The sequence below is a fragment of the Opisthocomus hoazin genome, chromosome 2 (genome assembly GCF_030867145.1).
Source record: "Opisthocomus hoazin isolate bOpiHoa1 chromosome 2, bOpiHoa1.hap1, whole genome shotgun sequence".
NCBI lineage: Eukaryota > Metazoa > Chordata > Aves > Opisthocomiformes > Opisthocomidae > Opisthocomus > Opisthocomus hoazin.
In genome coordinates, this window is record NC_134415.1 from 15,350,382 (window position 1) to 15,374,363 (window position 23,982).

Genomic DNA, 23,982 nt, shown 5'->3' on the forward strand with positions numbered 1-23,982 from the left:
TTAAGCACAGGTTATACAGATGTCCTCCAGGAATGGTCCCCTTATGCTTAACACCATTTGAGAGCAAAGGAATGAACCAGCTGGCCTCTTCAAATCCTTCCCAGCACTGTGTTTTCACGCTTTCTAACTTTTTTTTTTAATGATGTTGGATTTAGGAATTGGTATTTTTAGTGGCATGGTTTTGAGATTCTGCCATCAAATGAAAGAAATCTTCAAGAAAATGAGTGCGGCAGTAAAGAAGTGGGGTCTGATTCTGAACGCATATGTTAGATGGGAGTTTTGTTGCAAGAAAACTTAGACATTTTATGTGATGTTTTTTAATGATATTTTTTAGAGGGCAAGCCAAGAAAAGGTGTGACATATCCATCAACTCTTGAATATGCTTCTTCAAAGAGCACAGCTGTTAAATCAGGCAAGTAATTATGACTGACTCTCCCTTACATCCATTCACAACTACGTGTTGTAGCTTCTCAGTTGTGTAATACTAAGATAAAACTACTCAGAGCCAGAAGTTAATGCATTCTTTAGTATCTCCTCCAAATCCCTCATGATATTTTTGATGTTAAGCATATGGAAATTATCCCAGTCAATTTCTATTTTCTCACCATACCATGTTTTACAGACTTCTGTTCCCAAGTAGTTTCCCCCTTGATTTAAATCTGTTAGCGAGTATGATGTTGCACTGATTATATGAAAGAAATTGAGGTTTTACATGTTGATTTTCTCCTAATGTTCTTCGTGTTATCTTTTGGGATTTTCAGTGTTGAAAGTACAGTAATAAATAATAATATAATACTAATGACACAGATGGCAATGCACTGCAACTTCAGCTAAGGATGATATGAAAAGGAACAACTCTGTATAACCATTTTAGTCAGCATCCTACTCTGTAAGACTCAACTCAGTTTAAATTATTTAGTTGTTTTCAGAGATCTTTCATCAGACCTCATGCCAGGTGGTAGCTGATATTCAAGTGTACGTGCAGTGCCTCCGTCACTGAAATGATACTTGTTTGTGCTCCCTGAAACAACTGTGTATTTTTCAGACTTTTCCTTGGGGCCGTGAACAAAAGCGAAATGAATGTCTCATACTACTATACACTTCCTTAAGATGGCTCTTTTGCTGTTTGCTGAGCCTCAGCCTTCCTGATCTTGTCCTCTGTGGGCTGTGATATAACAAGATGCACTGTATCTTCTCCATGAACTCAGGTGCCTGTCAGTGGATGCATGCCTCCAAGGCCACACAGAGGTTACACGGAGTCCTGCTCTTCTCCTGCCCGTTATTGTTTGGTCTGTGGGAGAACAGTGCAGAGCTCTGTCCTCATCTTTAGGCTTTTACTTGCACAAAGGCACATTTTCTTCTTAACACTGTAGCTGTTCAGACAGAATATGCATCACCCTAAGCCATGCCTTTTGTTTGCAATAACTTCGTATTTACAATCAAACAGGTAGAGATTTGTATATGTGTCTTGACCAGGCACACAGAAATTACTGGCCCAAAACTGTACTGCTAGAAGGGAGGCAGTACCTTAGAAATTTTGGCTTTTTCTAGGAAACAATCACTAACACTAATTCTCACCATTCCCAAATGTACCCACATGTGAGGTACCAGCCCAGACGTCTCACACCAGACCAGGGACAATCGCAGCCAAGATAGGCTCAGCAGGCTGCAAGAAACAATTTCTTCCACCAGCGCTAAAACCCATGTTATGTGAGAATCAGTAGAGGAACAGGGGGAATCATCAAGTCACAACTCAGACATGCACACAAACTACCAGGAGACTGTTCCTGCAGCAAACCAAAGACGCAAGAGCTTTCCTTCACTTTGTTCTTGACTCAAACAGCGTGAATGAAAATGTTAGGATCCTAGTAACAAAGATCGTGCATTCATGCAGGGAAAACCCAAGAGGATCAAAGGAGCAAATAATAACTGTTACATCAAACTCAGTGCTTGAGGATGCCACTGCCTTGCTTTGCCTAGCCCTGTCCCATAGGTAGCACAGAGACCTGATAGTTACGATCCACCTTCCCCAAGCCTCCCTTGGTCCCATCAGACCTTTTTAGCCCTGCTGCCTCAGCCCAGCCATCTCAGCTAGGAAAAGTTTGTTCTTACGATAAAAATGTCTGTAATATGGTGCTGGGGCCATCTTGTGACAGAGGATTTTCTACATATTTCTTAATTTTAGAAAAGCTACCTTTTTCTCCTGATTTAAATTATAGAGACCACATTGCACACTTGGATACTTAAACCCATTATCTGTAGGAGGTAAAGGCAGTCTTCTGAGGATTACACTCACCTGCTGCCAGATTAGCGAAAAACACTGCTTCACACCTGATCAGCTGTCAGAGATGCAATTTTGTTCCTCATCCCAGGGATGCCAGAGATTCATAGTGCCTGACATTTTTTTAAATGCTGCTGGTGGTTACAATGCTTCCCAAATGCTGGGCACAGCAAGAAAAAACCTCCCCAAAGTTGTAACAATTCACAGCTGGTAAAAACAATCAAAAGCTGTTATTTTAAAAAATAACACAATTTTTTAGGAAGCCGTTAACCCTGGAGTAATGTCTCAAATAGGTCAATGCTGCCATAATAGCTAGAGATGAGAAAAATATGGAAGATCAAAATCCTCTAGTACTCAGTCAGACATAAAAGCAGAGGCAGATTCTTTTGCAGGGTAGCAGTAAATGAGCTGTAATAAATGTTCCAAGTACTTTGATGACTCTGAGTCTTAGAAGAAAAAAAGGACCAAAAAAATCTCCCTTTTCCTTCTAAGCCAGTCCTTGGCATTCAGGATTTGGCCCCATAATAATCTGACAATGTCAGGCAAGAAAGAACTTCTTCTGAATGTGAATTAGTGACTGAAATATTGCATGTTAGCTGGTATTCCCCAAACACCCTACACACACCATGACCCTGATTCTCAGGACACACTACTACTCGGAAGAAAAATCAACAGCATCATGCATTAATGTTATGAGTATTGGTTTATTAGTGGTAAAACCCCATATTTATTGCTCATTTCAGAAATTCTATTGACTTTGGCAGCAGCTTTTGGGTAGTAAAAATGTCTAAATTTGGCACCAAAAATATGGGGTGACTACTGTCTAGAGGCACCCAGCCATCACTTTTTCTCGCTTACTGAGAAAGCTCTGATTAGACTGACTGACCTACCTAATGCCACGTGATGGGATCCCTTCTTCTGGGGACTTATGATCTCTAAATAGGGGACTTTATTTTCTTCCAGAGCTGCATTTCCTAATGTGCTTCATTTTGTTTCAGAGCCTAAAAAGCCAGAACAAGACCTTAAAGCTACGAAGAGTGCAGATACCGCTCATGCATCCGAAAAAGCATCAGAACAAGGTATGGGTTGGGGATCTTCATGCTCTTTTACAGTATCCCTCCCGGTCTAAACTGCCTGCAGATGCTTATAGGAGACAGTTTGACACTGGTAACACATACAGCTTTACCTGTCCCATCCAGCCTCCTCTCTACAGACTCTTTCCCACCAACCCAACCCTGAGCCCCTGTGACTGTGCTTGAAGGGCATCTGACAATTCAGAGAAGAGAGGGCACCCTCTCGGTTTAATTTCTGCTGGCACTTTGGGTGAATTAGGGCATCATGAACTTCAAAAGCCTGCATTATGGCTCTCAGCAATTTCCTATGCAGGGCATGTGCCCTGCAAACCCTCTGAAGGTACTGTGAGGGAGATGGGCACCCTGCCTGCAGGAGCACTGGGAACAGCCAGCCCTCGAGAGACCTCCCCTTATGTTCAAGGCTAAAGAAACCCAGCCAACAAGCACCAAGGCAACATCTTTTCTCTGCTCTTACTGTGCTCCTTCCTTGGCTTTTCTGCTAATGCTGTTAGCTCCCAGCCTCCTTGCTCCTCGCAGCCTGGGGTATAAATCCGGCCGATGCTCCTGCTCCTGCAGCACCAGATCGCAGAGGAAGAATCACTGTGCCCTCTGCCTGCTTTCTTTTAGTGCAGCAGTGTGGAGCAGGACACCGTTCAGCCCAAAGAGAGCCATTCATACCGAATTTTTCAGCTGAGTTGTTTTGTTGTTCTTCTGAGCTCTCTTTCAGCATTATCCCATTAAAACTGCCTGAGATCCGAGTTTTTCACTGGCTCGAATTAGGTGGTAATTAATCCACCAGACAGTTTCATGACGATGCTTTCCAAAATGAGAACATCCAGCAATAAAATACAAGCTTGTGCTGTGCAGCAGTGAATAGACTGCACACCAGTCCCTCACAGCGTACACAGTCTGCCTGGCCATCCCCAGGGCTACGGACAGGGAGGAGAGGAACAAGACTGAGGTGAACATGGAATATATTTTGGGGCACTTTTTTGTAGATAGACGGAGAAGGTAACGGTGAAGGATCTTTTTTGAGACAATGACTTGAAAGAATGTGTTAATTTCATATAGAATATTTAGGATGCAAATTTTGCAATGAGAATCGTCTCCGTTCTCACAACAGATGATACATTTTAAAAGTAGTAGCAACTGTGAGATGAGTCAAAGTTAGAAGGAATCAGCACCTCCCAGGAGGTGCTCTCCCCCACTCCCCTCAGCCAAAGCCCTAACGCTCCCTGTTCCGGCACGGACCTGCTCCCCAAAACTCCATTACCCGAAAGTTGTCTTTCTGCCAAAAGCATTTCAGTGCTGTGGTGGGCAACACATATTTTATTCTGGTCTGTGACTCAGAATGGCCATCTTTTATTGCCAGATGTGAGTTGATTTCCATTTATACGGCCTTTCTAACTGCTTAATTACACTGACAAAACATGATGGCAAAACAGAAACTGCAACTGACTGGTTGAACAATTTCAGAGAACCTCTGTCAGGTTGACAGGCATTCCTGGCCAGCGCAGAAAAGTGTAGCGGAAACGCTAAGGCTATGCCAGGCTGTTGTCAGCACCCTCCGGAGAGTGGTGTGACCCTGTGGCACACAGGCACACGTGCTACACATCCACACAGCAACGAAGCAGCTAATGGCTCCACAGAGGAGGATGCTTGTAGGCATCCTGAGGAGGACACCAGTGTCTGGGTTGCCTTAAACAGTGAGCGCTATTAATGATGCTTCCACGCATGTCACACGTCCAGCTGCAGCGATGGTGTCAATGCCCTACAGGTGACACCGTCCGCAAAGAGTATCAGACGTCCCCAGTGCCGACACCAGCTACCCAAATGGCCACCACAACACCAACACCAACAACCACAACAACGGATCCTTCCACCACAACGCCAAAGCCAACCACAACACCTGCAACAACCAGAACCACAACAGTTGCAGCTGCAGCCAAGACTCGACCTGGACTGCACAGGGTCAGAGATATAGGTCAGTAACATGGATGCTTGAATTGTTTTCCTCCTGACCTACAGCTTTCCTAAAGTTTAAAGGACAAGACATGCAGCTGAATATACCATGATTTAGTGGCTCATGAACTCAATAATTCAATGTAGAAATATTAGGAGTGGATAAAAAAATTAATTCCAGTAGACGGGCTGGAGTTAGCATTGTGCCTTCAAGATACATAAAAAATTTGTGTATCTTAAGTAAACATAAACATGTAGATTCTCTGAGATTAGAGTTCATCTGAAGTAAATTTATGGCTAGTCTTTATCTTCACATGAAATGTACTGGCGTATAAACTGATTCATGTGGAAGTAAGCTCTCCATTCCCAAATGCTGTCATGATTTTCAGCTATAGGAGTCAACCAATAGGTCCTTCATTCACATGTCTGGACTAAGAGTTCAACAAATAGGTCAAGACTCATTTTAGAATTAATTTCATGATAACTTTCAATAAATGAAAGTTGTATTTTTTGTAACACTAAGAAGGAATTCTCATATGATTTTTCCACAGCTGGTTTTCCTTAATCTTTCCTTCTCTGTTTATTCTTATTCACTAACATTGGGCTTTTTGGTTCAAGAGCTGAAAATTAAAATCTCTTATTTTTAGGTTCTAGCAGCATCCACCCAGCATACTCATCTGTGGTAGCTGCAGCATCAAGTAAGTATGGTGAAGAAGTATGTGCCACAAGGCATGCAGTACAGTGTATTTTAAGGCAGCAATTACTCAATAACCTTTCAAGCCTCAGCAAATTCAATGACTGAATCCAAGTCTGGATTTAAACTGAAAAACAGACACTTGGCCTGAATGTCAGAGATGCTGATTACCCACAGCTCTGGGGAAGCCTTTCTAGTGAATATCTGCACATTTCAGCCTTGACAAACACTGGGTTTCGCGACACTGGAGACAAAGCCTGTGCTGTTTGAACTGTATTTTCCTACTGCTTCATTCTGTCGTACTCTCTCACAGGGAGACTTGATTAGTTGTAAGATACATGATGCAGAGGGCTGCCTCTCTTAGGGCTGAGAGCTCTGAGATGCTGACTTACATTCAACCAATGCTCTTCCGAAAACCTCAGGCTGTGGTTCTGAGCCTGGCATATATGTGATGTTATTCCTGGCGTGCTGCTCGTGTTATTGACAGCAGAGTGGCGGCTGCTCAGACCTCTGCATCTCAATCCAGAAGCCAGCTCCCATTCCAGCCCACAGCCCGCAATGCAAGTATTTAGAGGTGTTTTCCCATACAATCTGTAATTGCTCAGCTGCACCGTCAAGTAGAGGAGAACATTTTCAACTGTTTGCAAGTTTCTCAGCATGAGGATATGATCGCTTTTGAGTGAAAAGCGAGCTGGGCCATCATTAGGTTTTATGCTCTGTTGCTGTTTCAGAGTGCCTTGAGCTCAGCTTTACTCTCACATACGTAATGGCAGCCACCTCTGCTCCCAAGTAATTCAGAGCCAAGCACATGGCAGGGCAGGTATCTTCTGGGCAATTCAGGTCCTGAGGGAAAGCATCATTAAGTCAAATATAGCTGCAAGCCCAGAATAAGAGCAGGGGCTGGAGGGGTTAATCTTACCAAGTCAAACGTGCAGGTGTGTCTATGGCAGGATTTACAGAAGTGCCAACACAATTCGAAGCAGTTTAAACTCAGTGGGAATCTACATCATTCGGTACCTAATGTGCCTGTAAACCCGGTCCTGCTTGTTGCTCTCTTTTCTATTTCTTATTCCTGCAGGCTGAGCATGGAAGAGGCCATTATTGTCTTTACTAGCAATTAGGAAACCACGTCTGAGGTTCCTCAGTCAGAGAGAGATGCATGTTGAGGGCAAAGTTCTGGCAACACTGAAATCAGTGGGAAAGATGTATTTGCCTTCAGTAAGGTCAAACCTTTAGTCAAAAAATGAAGAAGAGGAGAATAAAAATCATTAATTTTTTCAAGACTTTCGGTGGACACTTTGTTGCAATTTGTATCCATATTTCTTCACAATTTTCTTTACTGAAGTTCTAAACATACGTTAACTCTCAAAAGACTGAAGTGATCAGGCTCAGGGACAGCTTATTGTTATTGTGAGCTGGAGGAATAGTGGAGACCTACTTCTGATTTCACAGACTTCATTTCTAGGACCATGTCCAGCATGTCTGTACTTGTATCTGGTTTCCTGAATTCTTGATTCTAAAAGAGAAGAACTGGCTAAAATAAAATATAGAAAATACAATAGCGTTTTGAAGCAATGACCATACACTAAGCAGTTTATCTATTTTCTTTGCCTGAGGAGCCTTTAGGACTCACTCTTTTTATTCAGGCCAGAGTTTCTGATGATGCTGTTTGCCTTAACCAGTATTTGGCTTGACCGGACAGAATCATATGTTCTGCTGTCCATCTCGGCTCACAGGGACTCACAGATTTCTCTCTCACAGGGCGTTGGTAGTTTGCCTGCAAAAGACACCTCAAAAGTAAATAGCCTTGAAATAGAGCACAGTCAGCATGAGCACAGCTGTGGCTGCTGTTAGCTCTGGCATTTCCATTTCCAGCCACTGGTGCTGGCAAAAGTTCACAGGGGCAAAAGAAAAGCTGGACTTGCCAATCAGAGCATTAGAGCAGGGACAAAACTCCTCCATCCTAGCTCTTGTTGTTCTTTCCCCTTTATCTTCCGTTCAGCAAAGATACAGAAACAGGAAAAATATGAGAGACTCTGCTCCATCACAGGAGCCCTGCATGAAAGATCTGATGTGGCAAAACTGTTCAATGAAAAACCACTGATGCGACTAGCATGACATTTGACATCTTACTCCTATCTGCTCTACTCGCAAATGCAGCGCTTCATCAGTGCAGTACGTGCTAAAGGACAGTCCTGGAGGGGAAGCAGCAATGGCAGTGGGCTTTAAAAGTGGATGCTAACTCCCTCCTGCTCTGGGCAGAACTTTAAGTTCAGCCACACTCTGGTATGATGACAGCTCCTGCCTCTTTCCAACTGCACTTAACCAAGCACGCTGCCGAGGGCCATGAACTCAGTTGCCCTCTCCCATCCCAGCTTTTCAAGCAATCCCTTCTTGCACAGCTGCTTGGACCCTAGACAAGGACAGGGAATAAATTCAGTGCTTCTGCGAACGCTGCAATCGTAAGCCACGTCACGATCCTCGGTGCCACGCTGAGGCACTGAGCTGGCAACCAAGCATCGGGCAGCGAGTGCCTGGGCAGCCACAGGCAAGGCTCTGCCCTGCACCCCATGCCCAGCTCGGTTCAACGGTTGCATCTCTTTTCAGACAGGGACCCTAAGCTGGGCCCTGCCTACCACTGTACACTACACTGCTTTCATCCCCATTTGTGACTTACTGTAGTAGTAAAAAGAAAAAAACAAAACAAAGACTGGGAAGACAACAGCAGTGTCAGTGCTAGAGAAAGCACTGAAAGCTCTCCTCCAGCCATGGCTCATACCCTGAGGAAGCACTGGGTAAGGGCTCCGTCCTGGCACTAGGGAGAACAGCTAGTGTTTAGGTTTGGGTGCTGCCTTTCCCCCCAAGTTCGTCCTGACTTAGCTCATCAAAGGTGCTGACCAAGCTGCAGAAGGCCAGCCATATTTTGTGCACAGAGTAGCTGCTTGCCTTCTTAAATCAGTTCCCATCACCTGCAAGGTCCACTCCAAAGTGCATTTGTCTCTGCTGCCTTCGTCCTTTACTGCCTTCATGCACCCCTGCCCACTGTAGGACTTGCTCCCAACCAAGGTTTCTCTACTCCACTGCTTTCACTTCTGACCCGGTTCTTGCGATTCACCTGGTGACTGCCCATCCCCAGTTTGTTATAGACTTCTCCCAGTCCTGCCTCAGCCTCTTGCTTTCACAGAGCTCTGGTTTAATGAACACAATTAAATGCCGCAGGCTCACTGGCATCTCAGACTTGAAGGAAGAAGAAGCCTTGCAGACCATGGAAGTGAGATTCCAACCTTTCTTCCTCTATCCCCACCAGAACAAGCATGGCAGAAGCCAGGTCACTGCAGGGATGGTGGTAGCACGCCTGTGTGAGATACAGCAAGCGGGAACAGCCCCAAGGCCCAGAGCAGTTAAAAGAAGCATAGAAAGAAATCCACTTTGTTAACAGGGAGTGGAGGGTAGGGTTAATTCCCTAAAAAAGTGGCATAAAATACGTCTGATACTGAGCTAATCTCTCTTTCTCTCTTGCACTGTGTTTCTACTGACTTTGTGACTAGTGTTATACACATATTCCGGCTCAGTTGTGGCAAACCTGAAGCAAGGTGAGCTCTCAGGCTCAAAGTTAATTTTGTTCCACCTCTTTGGCACACACTGATCTCCTGCACAACCCCATACCATACTGCTGCACAGACTTTTCCCTCCACAGCCTGAAAACTCAGCCTGGGCTAGCTGTGGTCCATCTGGAGCCAGAGCTACAAGCTTAGAGAGTTTAAAAGCCTTGCCAGTTTTGGCAGATGAGCCTGTTATTTCCTTCTGGAGTTTACGGGGTCTCTCAGGCCAGCTCCTAGAAATCCCATCCAAGGGCTTCCAGTGGCCTGTGAAGGTTCGAGTTTGGGTCAAACACAAGCTATTTGCTGTCACCTAATTTTGCAGTATCAAGTTCCCAGGGAGCAGCACTTCCTGTTTCCTGAGACAACCATTCAAAATGGTCTCATTTATGATAACTTCTTGATAAAAATATCTCACAGGCCCCCGTCCAGTGTTCACAGGAGTCAGTTCGAACATTCCCACTGATTTCATCAGGCTTTGGAATTAATTTTTCTGGGAAAACTAATGAATAAAGGCTTGTTAAAGGGTAAGTTTGTTAACAAGCTTCTTAAGAATAACTAATGAAATGAAAGGCATGATTAAAGACGTGGTTTTCATCTGCAAATTCTTTGAGCCTTAAGTACTTTTGAACAATGGGAATTCAATAATCCAATCACCTTAAACAAGGCCTTTTGTGTAGACAGTGGTGAAGACATTTCACACACATGAAGTCTCCCACGTTATTTTTGTCATTGTCTCATCATTTGCAGTCTGCCTGCTTGCTTGTATCCACTCACTCTCTGCAGAAAGGGTAGTATCCGGTCTGCGGGGGTTGTTTTGGGTTTGGGATTTTTTTTAACCTTCCTCACACAACCAGCACAATTGGATGGCACTGAAATAGAAATAAACATAGATAACCAGTGTGACAGAAAGGGAAAGTTATAAGGGAAAGAAAATCACAGCAGCAGCTACAAACCTTTTAAATGCAGATCAGAGACATCTACAAGTAATATTCACAACTGAAGGGAATGTTAACTAGGCTAATCTATATGACAGGCAGAGCAAGGTAATCCTTTTTCAAGCAGGCTCAAAATATGTAGTTAACATCTGAGAAAGTATATGAATGAAAACTCTCTTTATATGAACCATTAACTCTGACAGCTATAAAATGAGACTCAGTGAAAAAGCCATGTTAGCAGTAGTCCTGAATCAAACATGGTATAAATCAGTTTTCCATTTTGGTGTCTCCTTAGGACAGGTTCAGGCTGCACAAGGAGGAGGACAGAATACAGGTATGTCTTAAATTAATAATAACTAGTAGATTAGTATTGCTAGAATACTGGAAAACCTTGTGTTTAAGTTCTATGTACTAATCAATATATTTTCAAAGTATTCAGGGGCACTTCCACCTCTGCAAATAAAAGGAATATTTTACGACCCAATACAGGTAAAGGTATTAAAATACCTCCTCTAATTCTTCCCTGTAGCTAGTTCCACCACTCACATCTACCGAGTCATGCAGTTATGCATTGTTTTTCACTCCTAACCACGTTCTTAGCAGGATGCAGTGAAAGCAGATATCACACTGGTTATTGCGTGACAAAATTGTAACTTTTAGGAAAAAAAGGAAGCATGAATAATTAAACTTAGACTTATTCTCAAAATAGTATTCTAAAACCATTTATAAAGGTGTTTTATAACATTTGCTGCTGCAAAATGAGGGGGGAACTTTGTGTCTGTGTAAGTTTGGGCTATGAAGGCCTGACCCTGAGAGGAGACACGTGTTTTCAGCATCCAGGTGCTGAGCATGATCAGCACCTGGGGACCCACTAGCACTTGTTCCAGTGCACCAGTGAGTAGCTCCACTGCACAGCACCTACTAACACTTAAACACTTCTGCTGTTGCCAAACTCTTTTGAGCTTTTAAATTCTTTTTGTTTTTTTAAATTCATAGTTCCCATCTTCCTTTCCCATGTGGTTTGAAAACATGTCCAGAAAGACAGTGCGGGGCCATGGCATCCCTCGCGATTGTGCTTCTTCCTCCTCTGCTGCTGGGTCTAACCTCTCGCCTCTTTGTTGGACCACGCAGGTATCCAGCGCCAAGAGCCCGCTGCCACCTTCCGGAGGGCTGCCGGCTCTCCAGCCCACCTGGGTGAGCAAGATTGCTAGCAGCAGATTTTCTTCTCTCTGTCATAGTTTTAGCAACCCTCTAGCACTACTGTAGAACATTCTCATGTGTTCTGGAGGAGGACCAGGGCAAGACTCACGCCCTGAATGCCAACTAGCAGCTTCCTGAATGCAAAAGACAAAGGACAACTCGGTCACTGGCAAGCTGTTGTTTCAGGCCGTGGGAATCAACATCTACTGCAGTGTTTGCAGTTTTCCTTATTTGTTAGTCAAAATGAGAAACAAAAAAACAGCTCTGTGCAGGCTATCAGGTCTGTGATCAAGTGAAATCTTCTGTTCCTGTTGTTCCCAGGAGTCTTCAGGCTGATCACAGAATCAGAATCACAGAATGGTAGGGGTTGGAAGGGACCTCTGTGGGTCACTAGTCTAACCCTATGATCGCGACTGTAGAGGATGCCTTTAATACTAGAGGGTATTAATGAGAGGGTCTGGTGGTGGTACCCAGGGCCATCCAACAGCCCCAGCTGAAAGGCAAGTCCCCATTGATGCAGTCTGTCTGATTAACTGAGACAGGACACCAGACCAGCAGGGCAAGGTCAGGATCAGGATAGCAAGGTACCAGACAAGGCACAGGCACAAGGAGCAAAGGTGAGGGTGTGCACCAACACGCTGTCACCGAGCAGCGTGATCTCCCCATCAGAATGACAATTTCTAGTTTACCTAGTTGCAGGACATTTAAAATGGATACACTTCTGCTCCTCCTAAGACCTAATCTGTTCCCTCACTTTTCTACCTCTCCTCCTTGTTTCAGTCTCGTTTGCTTCCTTCTGGTTTCCATCTGTGTTTGTCCTTCTTGTATTTTTTGGCCATACCAATGTCACAGTCATTTCTTCTTTATCAATCTCCCATTTTTTGTGCTCCCATGATTCCCTTTGCCCTTGCCAAAGTCCAGTGCCCACCATTAGAGGGGAGACCAGGGGGCAACATTTTCCTGGAATGAACAGCAGAGCAAATATGTCACCTGTAAACACGCTGGTCATGGCAAAGCACTAATTACATGGGGTGGGGATAGCAGGGGGTGGCAGACTTGCCTTCCTGGCAGGGCTGAGATGGGAGGAGTCCTAACATCTGGAGCAAAGGATGTGCTGGCTAGTCTTCAGGCTAGCCCAATTTCTGCCAGAGAAGCAGGGGAACATAGTGCTGAGTCAAGAACATAGTGCTTTAAAACAAAGTCAAGAGTTTGACTCCACCTAATTAAGGTCCCCCCCAAAGGTGATTACAAAGCTCAAATTTCCCATCATGAATGATTCTGTTTTCTTCATCACAGAACATAGAGGAAAAAACCCCCAAACATGTACTTGCCATATTCCCAATGAGTCCTGATCTTCTTTTGAGCCCAGGTTTTGGCAGCTCAGATGTGTTGCTACCTAGCAGCCAATTTTTCTAACAATCAAAGGGAAATTCCTGAACAAGTTCTTGCTTTCTTGGAAAGGAGAGTTGTTTTTCTTGATCCTACCAAGCACGTGCACGCTGCTCTGCAGACAACAATGATCAGTTCTGCGGGTTTGGCTGGGCTGTCAAGGAACTGCCTCTCATTGGCTCAGCTCAGCGAAAGGGTGTGCTGGGAAAACACTCTCCCCGACACACTGGTTGCCTGCACAGCTTCTCGCTGTGCATTCTTCAGAAGGTCCCAGCTCTTCCAAGCTCTTGACAATGCACATTACTCCTATACACACTTACCCCAGAATTTTTTCAAGACAATTATACTGAAGAGTGGTGGTGTCTTTTTTTTTTTTTAAAGATCAGTCTTGGAGTATTTTAAAAATCGACCCTCCATTTTTATGGGCATCATCAAGTGGAAAAAAAAAAAAAAAGCCCTACCTACTTATGAGAATAATCATTTCCCTTTCACATATGCATTTCATTGAGAGCTTTCATTATGAGTCTAGGGCTACATGCAAAAAATGGAGCTTTTGCCTGGATTTATTGGTCACTCAGAAAGCTGTACAGTCTGCAAATTTGCAGCCATCTACCCAAAATCCTTGGTGCTTCTCTAGTGCTTTTCTTCATCAATAAGGAAAACACAGGGCCTTAGTCACTACAAAAAGTTTTAAAAGGGTGTAAGCTATGAGAAGACTGCTCGAGGACGCAATAGACAGCTCTCACCCACAGGGATCTGGACAGACTAGCACACCTGCAGTCATTGAGTTGAAGTAGTTCTTGAGAAGGGTGAATCTAGAAAAACTTCAGCATTGCTCCTACTAACAAAGAGCAGCCTTTTCCTTTTTCAGCATCTATCTGTCTTTTTTGAGCTTAAACAGTCTCAGAGAAGTTAGAGGATCCTGTGCACAGAGGACAGGCCCTGGCAAAGAGCTGGCAGCAGAATCACAGAATCACAGAATAGTAGGAGTTGGAAGGGACCTCTGTGGGTCATCTAATCCGACCCCCCTGCCAAAGCAGGGTCACCTACAGCAGGCTGCACAGGAACTTGTCCAGGTGGGTCTTGAATATCTCCAGAGAAGGAGACTCCACAACCTCCCTGGGCAGCCTGTTCCAGTGCTCCGTCACCCTCAGAGGAAAGAAGTTCTTCCTCATGTTCAGACGGAACTTCCTGTGCTTCAGTTTGTGCCCATTGCCCCTTGTCCTGTCACTGGGCACCACTGAAAAGAGCTTGGCCCCATCCTCCTGACACCCACCCTTCAGATATTTATAAGCATTTATTAGGTCCCCTCGCAGCCTTCTCTTCTTCAGGCTGAACAAGCCCAGTTCCCTCAGCCTCTCCTTGTAGCGGAGATGCTCCAGTCGCCTCATCATCCTCGTAGCCCTCCGCTGGACTCTCTCCAGTAGCTCTTCATCTTTCTTGAACTGGGGAGCCCAGAACTGGACACAGTACTCCAGATGAGGCCTCACCAGGGCAGTGTAGAGGGGAAGAAGAACCTCCCTCGTCCTGCTGGCCACACTCTTCTTGATGCACCCCAGGATTCCATTGGCTTTCTTGGCAGCCAGGGCACACTGCTGGCTCATGGTTAACCTGTCGTCCACCAGGACACTCAGGTCCCTCTCTGCAGAGCTGCTCTCCAGCAGGTCCAACCCAAGCCTGTACTGATGCATGAGGTTGTTCCTGCCCAGGTGCAGGACCCTGCATTTGCCTTTCTTGAACCTCATCAGGTTCCTCTCTGCCCAACTTTCCAGCCTGTCCAGGTCACGCTGAATGGCAGCACAGCCTTCCGGTGTGTCTACCACACCTCCCAGTTTGGTGTCATCAGCAAACTTGGTGAGGGTACATTCTAACTCTTCATCCAGGTCGTTGATGAAGAAGTTAAACAAGACTGGGCCCAGTACTGACCCCTGGGGGACACCACTTGTTACCAGCCTCCAACTAGACTCAGCGCCGCTGATGACGACCCTCTGAGTTCTGCCATTCAGCCAGTTCTCTGTCCACTTCACCGACCACTCATCCAGCCCACACTTCCTCACCTTCCCTAGGAGGATATCATGGGAGACTGTGTCGAAAGCCTTGCTGAAGTCAAGGTAGACAACATCCACGGCTCTCCCTTCGTCTACCCAGCCAGTCATGTCATCGTAGAAAGCTATTAGATTGGTCAGGCATGATTTCCCCTTGGTGAATCCATGCTGACTACTCCTGATAACCTTCTTTTCTTCCACTTGTTTGATGATGGCCTCCAGGATAAGCTGCTCCATCACCTTTCCCGGGATGGAGGTGAGGCTGACCGGCCTGTAGTTCCCTGGGTCCTCCTTCTTGCCCTTTTTGAAGATTGGAGTGACATTGGCCTTTCTCCAGTCCTCAGGCACCTCTCCTGTCCTCCAGGACCTCCCAAAGATGATGGAGAGTGGCTCAGCAATGACATCCGCCAGCTCCCTCAGCACTCGTGGGTGCATTCCATCGGGCCCATGGATTTGTGGACGTCCAGATCGCTTAAGCGATCCCTCACACAGTCCTCCTCGACCAAGGGAAAGTCGTCCTCTTTGTAGGCTTCTTCTCTTACCTCCGGGGCCTGGGATTCCTGAGGGCCAGTCTTAGCACTGAAGACTGAAGCAAAGAAGGCATTCAGTAGCTCTGCCTTCTCCGCATCCTCCGTCACCAGGACACCCGCCTCATTCAGCAGCGGCCTCACATTGTCCCTAGCCTTCCTTTTGCTGCTGATGTAATTGAAGAAGCCCTTCTTGTTGTTTTTGACATCCCTTGCCAGCTTCAATTCCAGGTGGGCCTTGGCCTTCCTCGTCGCATTCCTGCATGCTCTCACCACGTTTCTGTACTCTTCCCAAGTGGCCTGCCCCTCTTTCCACATTCCATGGACCTTTCTCTACTGCCTGATCTCTGCTAGAAGCTCCTTGTTTAACCATGCAGGTCTCCTGCCTCCTTTGCTCGATTTCTTTCTCAGGGGGATGCATTGCTCCTGTGCATGGAAGAAGTGTTGTTTAAAGAGCGACCAGCACTCATGGAACCCCCTGCCTTCGAGAGCCCTGGCCCATGGGATTCCTCCAAGTAGCTCCTTGAAGAGGGCAAAGTCAGCCCTCCTGAGGTCCAGGGTTTTGATCCTGCTTATCGCCCTGCTTCCTCCACGCAGGATCCTGAACTCCACCATTTCATGGTCACTGCAGCCGAGTCTACCTCCGACCTTCACATCCTTCACCAGTCCCTCCTTGTTTGTTAACACAAGGTCCAGCAGCGCGCCTTTCCTTGTTGGTTCCTCCACCACTTGCATCAGAAAGTTATCATCGATGCTCTGTAGGAACCTCCTGGATTGCGCCTGCCTAGCTGTATGGTCTTCCCAGCTGATGTCAGGGTGGTTGAAGTCCCCCATGAGAACCAGAGCCTGTGACTGTGAGGCTGCTTGCAGCTGCCTGTAGAAGGCCTCATCAGCCTCCTCCTCCTGGTCAGGTGGCCTGTAGTACACACCCACCGTAATGTCACCCTTATGAGCCTGTCCTTTAATTCTAACCCACAAGCTTTCAACTTGTTCCTCATTTGCCCCCAGGCCAAGCTCAATGCATTCTACTTGCTCCCTCACAGGAAGCAAACCTGTGATATGTGGGATGGGCATGTTCCGTTGCTCTGCACCCTTCAGCTCACATCCCTGCTTATGAAAAAAAGAAAAGATAGGCAGATCTCTGCACAGCTCTTTGGCTGGTTCCATGTGCAGTGCAGCTCCTAACGCTTTAAGTATGTTCTCCACTGCAACTCACACTACAGCACATTTGTGCAGAAGACTCAAGAAGTGCGGGGTCTTCTTTATGATTTGCTCTTTGACTGTCTTTTTCAGCTGGTCAGGCTGAAAAGTAGCTTCATATGAATATATTCACAGTCACTGAACGCTTCTCCACCCTGGGAGGGCAAAGCACACCTTTTGGGATTATCTACCCGCAAGCTGCTTTCACTGAAATCTGTTGTCTCAGTGACATCATTTGGGAGATGTTGGCCACTGATGAAAAATGAGCACCAGCTCTTCAGGACGGATAGGGTCCTCCTGATCTGCAGCCAGCAACCCCCAGCTGCAGTCACTGCTGTTCCTCACGACTCTGCTCACAGATGTATAAAATTCTGGCAAACGACCCTGCCCAGGTGGATGATAAACTAGGAATATTCCTTCTGGCTTTCCTCCTGTTTCCTTCCCCATTACCCAGGCCTGTGCTTCCTTCACCCTACTTCTCCTAAGCAAAATCACAGCAAAACTTCTGTGTGTATCCTGACCAACTTCTCAGCCCTTTGATTTCCTCAGTTTTTAGATTCTTCATAGGGTGTCTAAGCAGTGCTCAGCATAAGAAGGGAAAGGGGTCTGGAAAAATCACCTTAGCTATGAAACATGACTCCTGCCCTAAGCGAGACCACACATCTTATTCAGCCATCTGTCTCACCCAACAAGTCTCCTTCCCGAAGAGAAGCTGATAGTTCCTCACTCAGATCACAACCTAAGGACAAGGCCAGTGCCCTCACAAGGCTGGAGGACACTGGCAAGCTCGTGACTTTTGCCAAATCTAAGTTGTGGTTCACCCACTGGCCCTAATCAAGAGCACGCCAGCTGCCAGCCTGAGTAGGGAAACTCAGGCACAGGAGGTAGTATGGATTCAACAGGCCTGAGATGTATGTCTTTGTAAACCACCCTGAACAAACCTGGAGATGGACCTAGGCAGCTGCAAGGGCTTTTATGTGGCTACAGCCCAGAGCAAAACATCGCTTTTTATGAAAGCTCTTCAGCAGGCTCCAAAAACAAAGACACTTTGAGGTTTATTTACAAAAGCTGCAATTTTGATGAAGTTTACCACTCCTGATAGGTTGCAAGTAAAATTTAGACAACTTCTTTGTGTTTGGATGGGCTGAGTGGATAGAGAAATCTGTAGCTGAGACATACTTGCAGATTTTCAGTTGCAGACAATCTAAGCCATGCGAAAGTATACTGAAGTCAGTATACTTGCCTAAGCATCAATGTGATGTAGAGGAACAAAACCAAAACAGATCTAAAGAGGTGTATTTAAGACAATAAAAAAGATTAGTGCTCTGGAGGCAGTGATTTGAGGCTCCTCAATATGGCTGGAAATATGTGCATAAAGGTTTCCAGGTTTACTGATTTCCTTAGCTCCTAGTTGTTCATGATAATTCACTGCATGACTTGACCATTATAAATTGAGTCAGAACTTTGTAAACTCTAGTAATTCCATTATTTTCAGTAATGATTTTTCTTCTCTTTCATGTGTGAAAGCAATGGAAACAGACATTTGGAAACCTGGATTGAGCATTTTTGACACAGGTAAATATTTAAAGCATCCACTAAGTAGTCTGGAAATCATTGGTTGCCTTCACAGATGGAAAAAGCTACATCTATTCATCAGCCCCATGACACTGCTGATAACAATCTCATTTTAAGGAGTCATTATAGTACTTAAAATGATAAACAAGGTATTTAATTTACACTTTAGTAGTCAAAATTATTCTTTGCTTGTATCAGTCTCGAGTTGCTGCCTAAAGCAGGAGCAGAACAGATGAGCTCTGGAAAGAGTTGGCAGCTACACTGCAGGAAAGCGGTTCTAGCTACTGAAATCCACTTGTCAATAAGAAGGTATTCTGGGAATGCTGTAGTTGGGATCACAGTCTGGAGCTGCAATTAGTGAAGAGCATGACATTATTCTGATGTCAATATACTTAGGAAAGACATTCAGATAAGAAAAGGGGAGTTTAAACCAAGTGTAAATAATAATAAGCATCACTGAAATTTTCTGATATTTTAGCCTTAAAAACTGACAATATGGAGATGACAACATAATTATTGGTGAGGGAAAAAAAACCCTACATTTGTAGCAGGCTCAACTAGCAACAAAGCCAAGACTTGTGCAATCCCTAATCAGGAGCAGTTACCAACTGCAGATTCTACGTGTTCAGTATGTACGGGATGATCCCTTTCCTCAGGAACATTTAAAGCAGATGACATAAATTCCAGCCACTTCATGACAGGGTACTCCCTCTTTTGCCAGGGGCTGGACCATCCAATGGTCCAAGATGTCTTTTGCATCACCTGTTCTGTTGCTGGAAAGGGCTGTACTGGTGGCCTTTGGAAAGACCACTCCCTTGAGCACCCAGCTTACCTCAAGCTGAGGCATGACTATCCCTTGCACTGCCTGGGATGAGCAGCACAGCCCTGTCTGCATTAGCTTGGAAATCCAGCGTCAGCAGCAATGCCTGTTGAGTTAAAATTTGCGTCGAACCAAGCACAAACAGATCTCCCTTCCCCAGCAGCAGCAGCCTGAGCCAGAGAGAGGAAGCGTTTCTGTCCTCTGCAGCTTAAGCCATCTGCATGCTTATTTAGAAAAAGCTACAGCACTAGGGCCAGGGGTGCAGAGAGGTCTTTTGAGGCAGAAAATGACAGATTGCATTAAACGCAGTGCAAGGCTGGGGAAGGGATTTTGTATTAATAGTTTCTCAGCAACTGAAGTGCCTGTATCGACTAGTGTGATAAAGTCTGATGAATTCAGATTGTCACTTCAAAGGAATGGTTTCTGGCATGGATGTAGTCACTGCTGTCTTACTTCAATGAATGGGAAGTTTAATCAGCATGGACAGCTGTGACAATCAGTGAAGGGAACTTTAATTAGCATGGAATACACTGCCCATGCAGTGAGTTGAAATTCCCATGGTCCTAACAACATTAAATTGGACTGGCAGGACAGGGAGGCCCATAGAGACTGACCACCTCCCCAATTAGTTGTGGAAGATTATTTGGTGGGTGACCTTATTGTTACACTAAGCACAAATCAGCCAGCTGACCCACAGCCTTCAAGAACTGGTAATTGCACTGGCAAATACAAACAAAAAGTGCTGCATCGCCTACACTTGGGTTCTCCACACCACAAGGTCAGCTGTATGCCTGGGTGAGGGATGTGGATTTTATTGGACGTAGACAAATGCATGAGGCAGATAGCCATGAATTAGCTTCTCTCTACAATTTAGTTCCTAAAATGAATGGCACATATCAATATCTAATTTCACCATAGTGTTAAATCCACCTACTTTCTGTTCTGCAAATAAGGCAAGCGGGGGGAACGGCACATATGGGATACCAAGCTGGCAGATGAGCTACGCGGTGTGCAGGCTACAGGATAAAGCATGGCTTTGGTCTATGACTGAGGAACTGTTATGTGCCCATGTAATTAAAGCCTGTACGGGAACATACACAGTCAGGAGGGCACGCTGCCGACCAGTCCAGGTTTTAAAGAAAAAAACCCCACAACCATCCTCACCCATGCGGTTGACAAAGGGAGGCTACACGTGGGTCAAAGTCATTGCTTCCTTTGTGTGTATCTCTCTCATGTTGCCTGTAACTTTGCATCAGACAAACCCACCACAAGCCAGTGCTGCCTGCAAAAAGAGCCAAGGTGCCTCCCACCTCTGCCCAGGCACCCACAGGGAGCTGGTCCAGCCCATCACTAACCTTTTTCTTTCTTCCCAGTTTAACTCTGCTCTTCCCCCCTCCTCCTTGCATCCCACCGACACCGGGCAGGCACGAGGGCTGGCAGCAGGGCAGGAGGAGGCAGGAAGCTGCCTGGCGAGAGGATGGCTCTCCCGTTGGGTGGTGGGGCTGGTTCGCACCACCTGAAACTCGCCCTGTGACTGTGCCTGCAGGCATTTGCACACAGGCAAAGAAAGAGCAAGGATGAGGAATGCCAAATCGTACTGGGAGCTTTTCCTCTCCCAGGTTTGGGAGTCTGTGGCTGCTGGCGGAGCGGCAGGGTGCAAGTGCACAGCCCAGCCTCAGCCTGTGAGAAACACTTGGCCCCATGGCCACCTCCTTGGAAGTGCTCTCCTGCAGCTCCTGCTCCTTTGCTTTACTTTGCCTGGTGGCTGAGCTGCCCTCCTTTGCATTTACCCAAGGAGCAGCCACGGACATGCACCAGCCTAAGCCCAAAATTCACTCTCCTCCTCTAACCCTGTCCTGTTTCCCCTCCCTGCACCGCTGCTGCTTGCATCTCCTGCCACTGGTGCCCACCCAGGTCACACTCGTGCCTCTCCGTGCCTGCAGCTGGTGGGGTTGCTCCCATCAAGCATTTTGTCGTCAGTCACCCACGCCCCTCAGCGCCTCACACGGCAGAGGGTTTATCTCTCAAGAGCAGCAGCTGCACTCGTACAGGGTTTTTCCTGAGGCCAATGGCACATTCAGTCCCTGGCAGCAAGACTTTCAGGCCTCAGACAGGTCACAAATTGTTGCTGCAGCAGACGTCACTGGACAAACCTCTTTTGCTTTCCCCCCTGTTCCAAAAACTTCACTTTTCCTCAGCCTGGAGCCAGTGCCCAGGCTCAGGCAGGGCTGCCCCAGCACCACCACTCTGCCCCCCGCTCCTGATGTGTCCCCCATCCACGTGGGCCTGCCGCGGGCAAGCGCACAGTGCTGCTGTTAGCGGGTCTGTTTAGTCCCTGAAAATGTCTTTACTGGCAGCTGAATTTAAAAACAAGAAGCCAAAGCAACCTTTCTGTCCAATAAGGATGCTGCAGTGTGCTACAGCCTCCCCGGAGGAATCAGGCATCAGGTCAGCTTTACATTAGGCATTGCGTACTCAGACTCCATACAAACTTTGCCCCTGACCCAAAACCACACATAACTTTCAGCATGTGGGTGGAATCATAGAATGGTAAGGGTTGGAAGGGACCTTGAAGATAATCTGGTTCCAACCCCCCTGCCATGAGCAGGGACATCTTTCACTAGACCAAGTTGCTCAGAGCTCCATCCAACCTGGCCTTGAACACTGCCACGGAGAGGGCAGCCACAGCTTCTCTGGGCAACCTGCTCCTTAAAGGACTCAAGGTAGTTGTATTTGCCCCTTCTGAGGGGAGGATCATTAGACATAACTAGAATGGAAATAGGAGTGGCGATGGAGGGAGCTAGAGCTGGTATTTCCCCCATTTTCTTGGTTGTTTTCTGCATTTCTATGGTTTGGTCATTAATATCTTCAGCAACCAGTTTAGGCAGCGCACGTGCTCAGAGCTGTTACAGCTCCTGTCATATTTTGGTGGTGACCTTTGCTGATGTCCCTTTGCCACCTGCTCTATTTACATACACTGGTGATCTCGTGCTTGGCTTGCTAGTGGCTGGCTGCTGTGGAGAGACAAACTCTGCAGCATCTAGTAATTTCTGAATTTTTTTCTATATTAAGCTCACACTTTCTAAAGTTAGCTTTTTACTGTCTCTCTCTGAAGTCTCTAGACTTTCCTCGACTTATTTGATGATGATGATTTAAAGAAGTCTTCCTCCTCCTTTTTTTTATAAAAATTAATATCCAGTCTACAAAAATAATAATCTGTTCTGCTATTCCTTTGACCAGCTGCTTCCTTGGTAAGCGTTCAGTCTGGGGCTTGTCTGATCATTGCTGTCTCTTTTGAGGATTATCCTAGCTGAATCCCCCATGCTGTATTGAAAAAAAAACAGCTCTTTGCCCTTGCTCAGGAGGGAGATGCTGTACCGTAGGAGAATCTCACCAGACACTCAACTTGTGAGTGAAGTTCAGCATTTTCAAACCTTCTGACACCAGCCTGACAACACCCTGTGAGTCAGTGCATCTCACGAGGACATAAACGCACATTCCCAAGGCTGCTACCATCCAAATATCTCACCTGGGGCCTCTGCTAAAATCCACTAGAGACCCTAGAGAGACCGTTTCCCATGACTTGACTCTAGCTCTCTGCCACCATTTCCCCTGTTTCTTTTGTGCTTTCCAAAATAACCCAGTCCCCAGGAGCACCTGAGGAGCTGTGGCTTGCATTGCTTCCCCAGCTGTAACACAGTGGGGTGAGTCGCTGCCCCTGCCTTCCTTTCCAGAGAAGCAACAGGCTAAACCCATCGCTCGTCTGCTTCAGACGCCGCGCAGCTCGTTGTAAATCATGGGTGACGCACAGCAAGCCAGCAGCACCCGTTCTCTCAGGGGCAAAGTGCTGGGAGGTCACCAACCTGCACCATGGCCACCAGCTTCTGCACCCGAGGAACCCTCCGCTTGCGCATGCTGCTCGCAAGCCCTTGCAGTGAGGGGACCAATTCACAAAGGGGAGTCAAAGTTGGTGCTTGGAGAGAGTTTTGTGGCACTTCTAGAAATTCCTCCACTCTTGTTTTACCCTAGAAGCGATGTAGGTGGAAAAAGGTAAGCTCCAAGGATTTGCTCCCCATCTTCATTTCCCTCCCACCTCAATCCTCAGGCCAGGGGGAACTCTGCAGCCACCTCGTTGCCTGCTTCCTTCCAGAGCAAGGGCAGCCACCGAGCACGCAGCGACTGAGCCTCTCCTTCCTCCCTCTAGGCTTCAGTTCACAGGACGAATTGAATCCGAAGCCACTGGAGTCCGTCTCCCAGGGGAACCCAAGTACGTACGTCAGAATTCATTCCATAATTAAGCGATACAATTTTATTAATTACACATTGCTAGAATGCATTCAAATCACATAGCAAAAGGTAAGTTTTCAAGAAAGCCTAAGAAACTCGAGGAATGCATTTTTCCCTTGCAGAGGCACAGCGAGCGCCCTTTGCCAACCCCCCTCATACACAGAATTGATTTTTGCTTCTACAGCGAAGGAAATAACAGCCAAAATTTAGCTTACCTGGGCTGGGAGATGGTGGCTGCTCACCACTACCTCTTCCCGGGCAGTACCAGCTCCACGTTCCTGTGGCCCTGAGCTTCACTCGAGGGCTTTGATGGTGGAGGACAGCAAACCAGCGCGTTGCAGCCAGGGTTGGACGAGTAAGCCCTGCTGACCAGAGCAGGCTCCTGTGGCTGT

At 46.4% G+C, this 23,982-nt stretch overlaps 1 protein-coding gene across 5 annotated transcripts in view; it reads left to right on the top strand.

Annotated features, from left to right (window-relative positions):
- The window catches only part of VIT (vitrin), a 58,195-nt gene that overhangs the window by 23,916 nt on the left and 10,297 nt on the right, over nt 1-23,982 (top strand). For 2 of the 5 annotated variants that reach the window (XM_075412689.1, XM_075412690.1), the window contains exons 6-14: nt 335-412; nt 3,280-3,360; nt 5,132-5,338; nt 5,964-6,014; nt 10,843-10,881; nt 10,980-11,036; nt 11,679-11,741; nt 18,436-18,483; nt 23,508-23,570. In XM_075412689.1, the coding sequence (XP_075268804.1) occupies nt 335-412; nt 3,280-3,360; nt 5,132-5,338; nt 5,964-6,014; nt 10,843-10,881; nt 10,980-11,036; nt 11,679-11,741; nt 18,436-18,483; nt 23,508-23,570 (687 nt within the window). The remainder of the gene's footprint in view (nt 1-334; nt 413-3,279; nt 3,361-5,131; nt 5,339-5,963; nt 6,015-10,842; nt 10,882-10,979; nt 11,037-11,678; nt 11,742-18,435; nt 18,484-23,507; nt 23,571-23,982) is intronic. The other 3 variants (XM_075412691.1, XM_075412692.1, XM_075412693.1) reach the window with 2 other exon arrangements.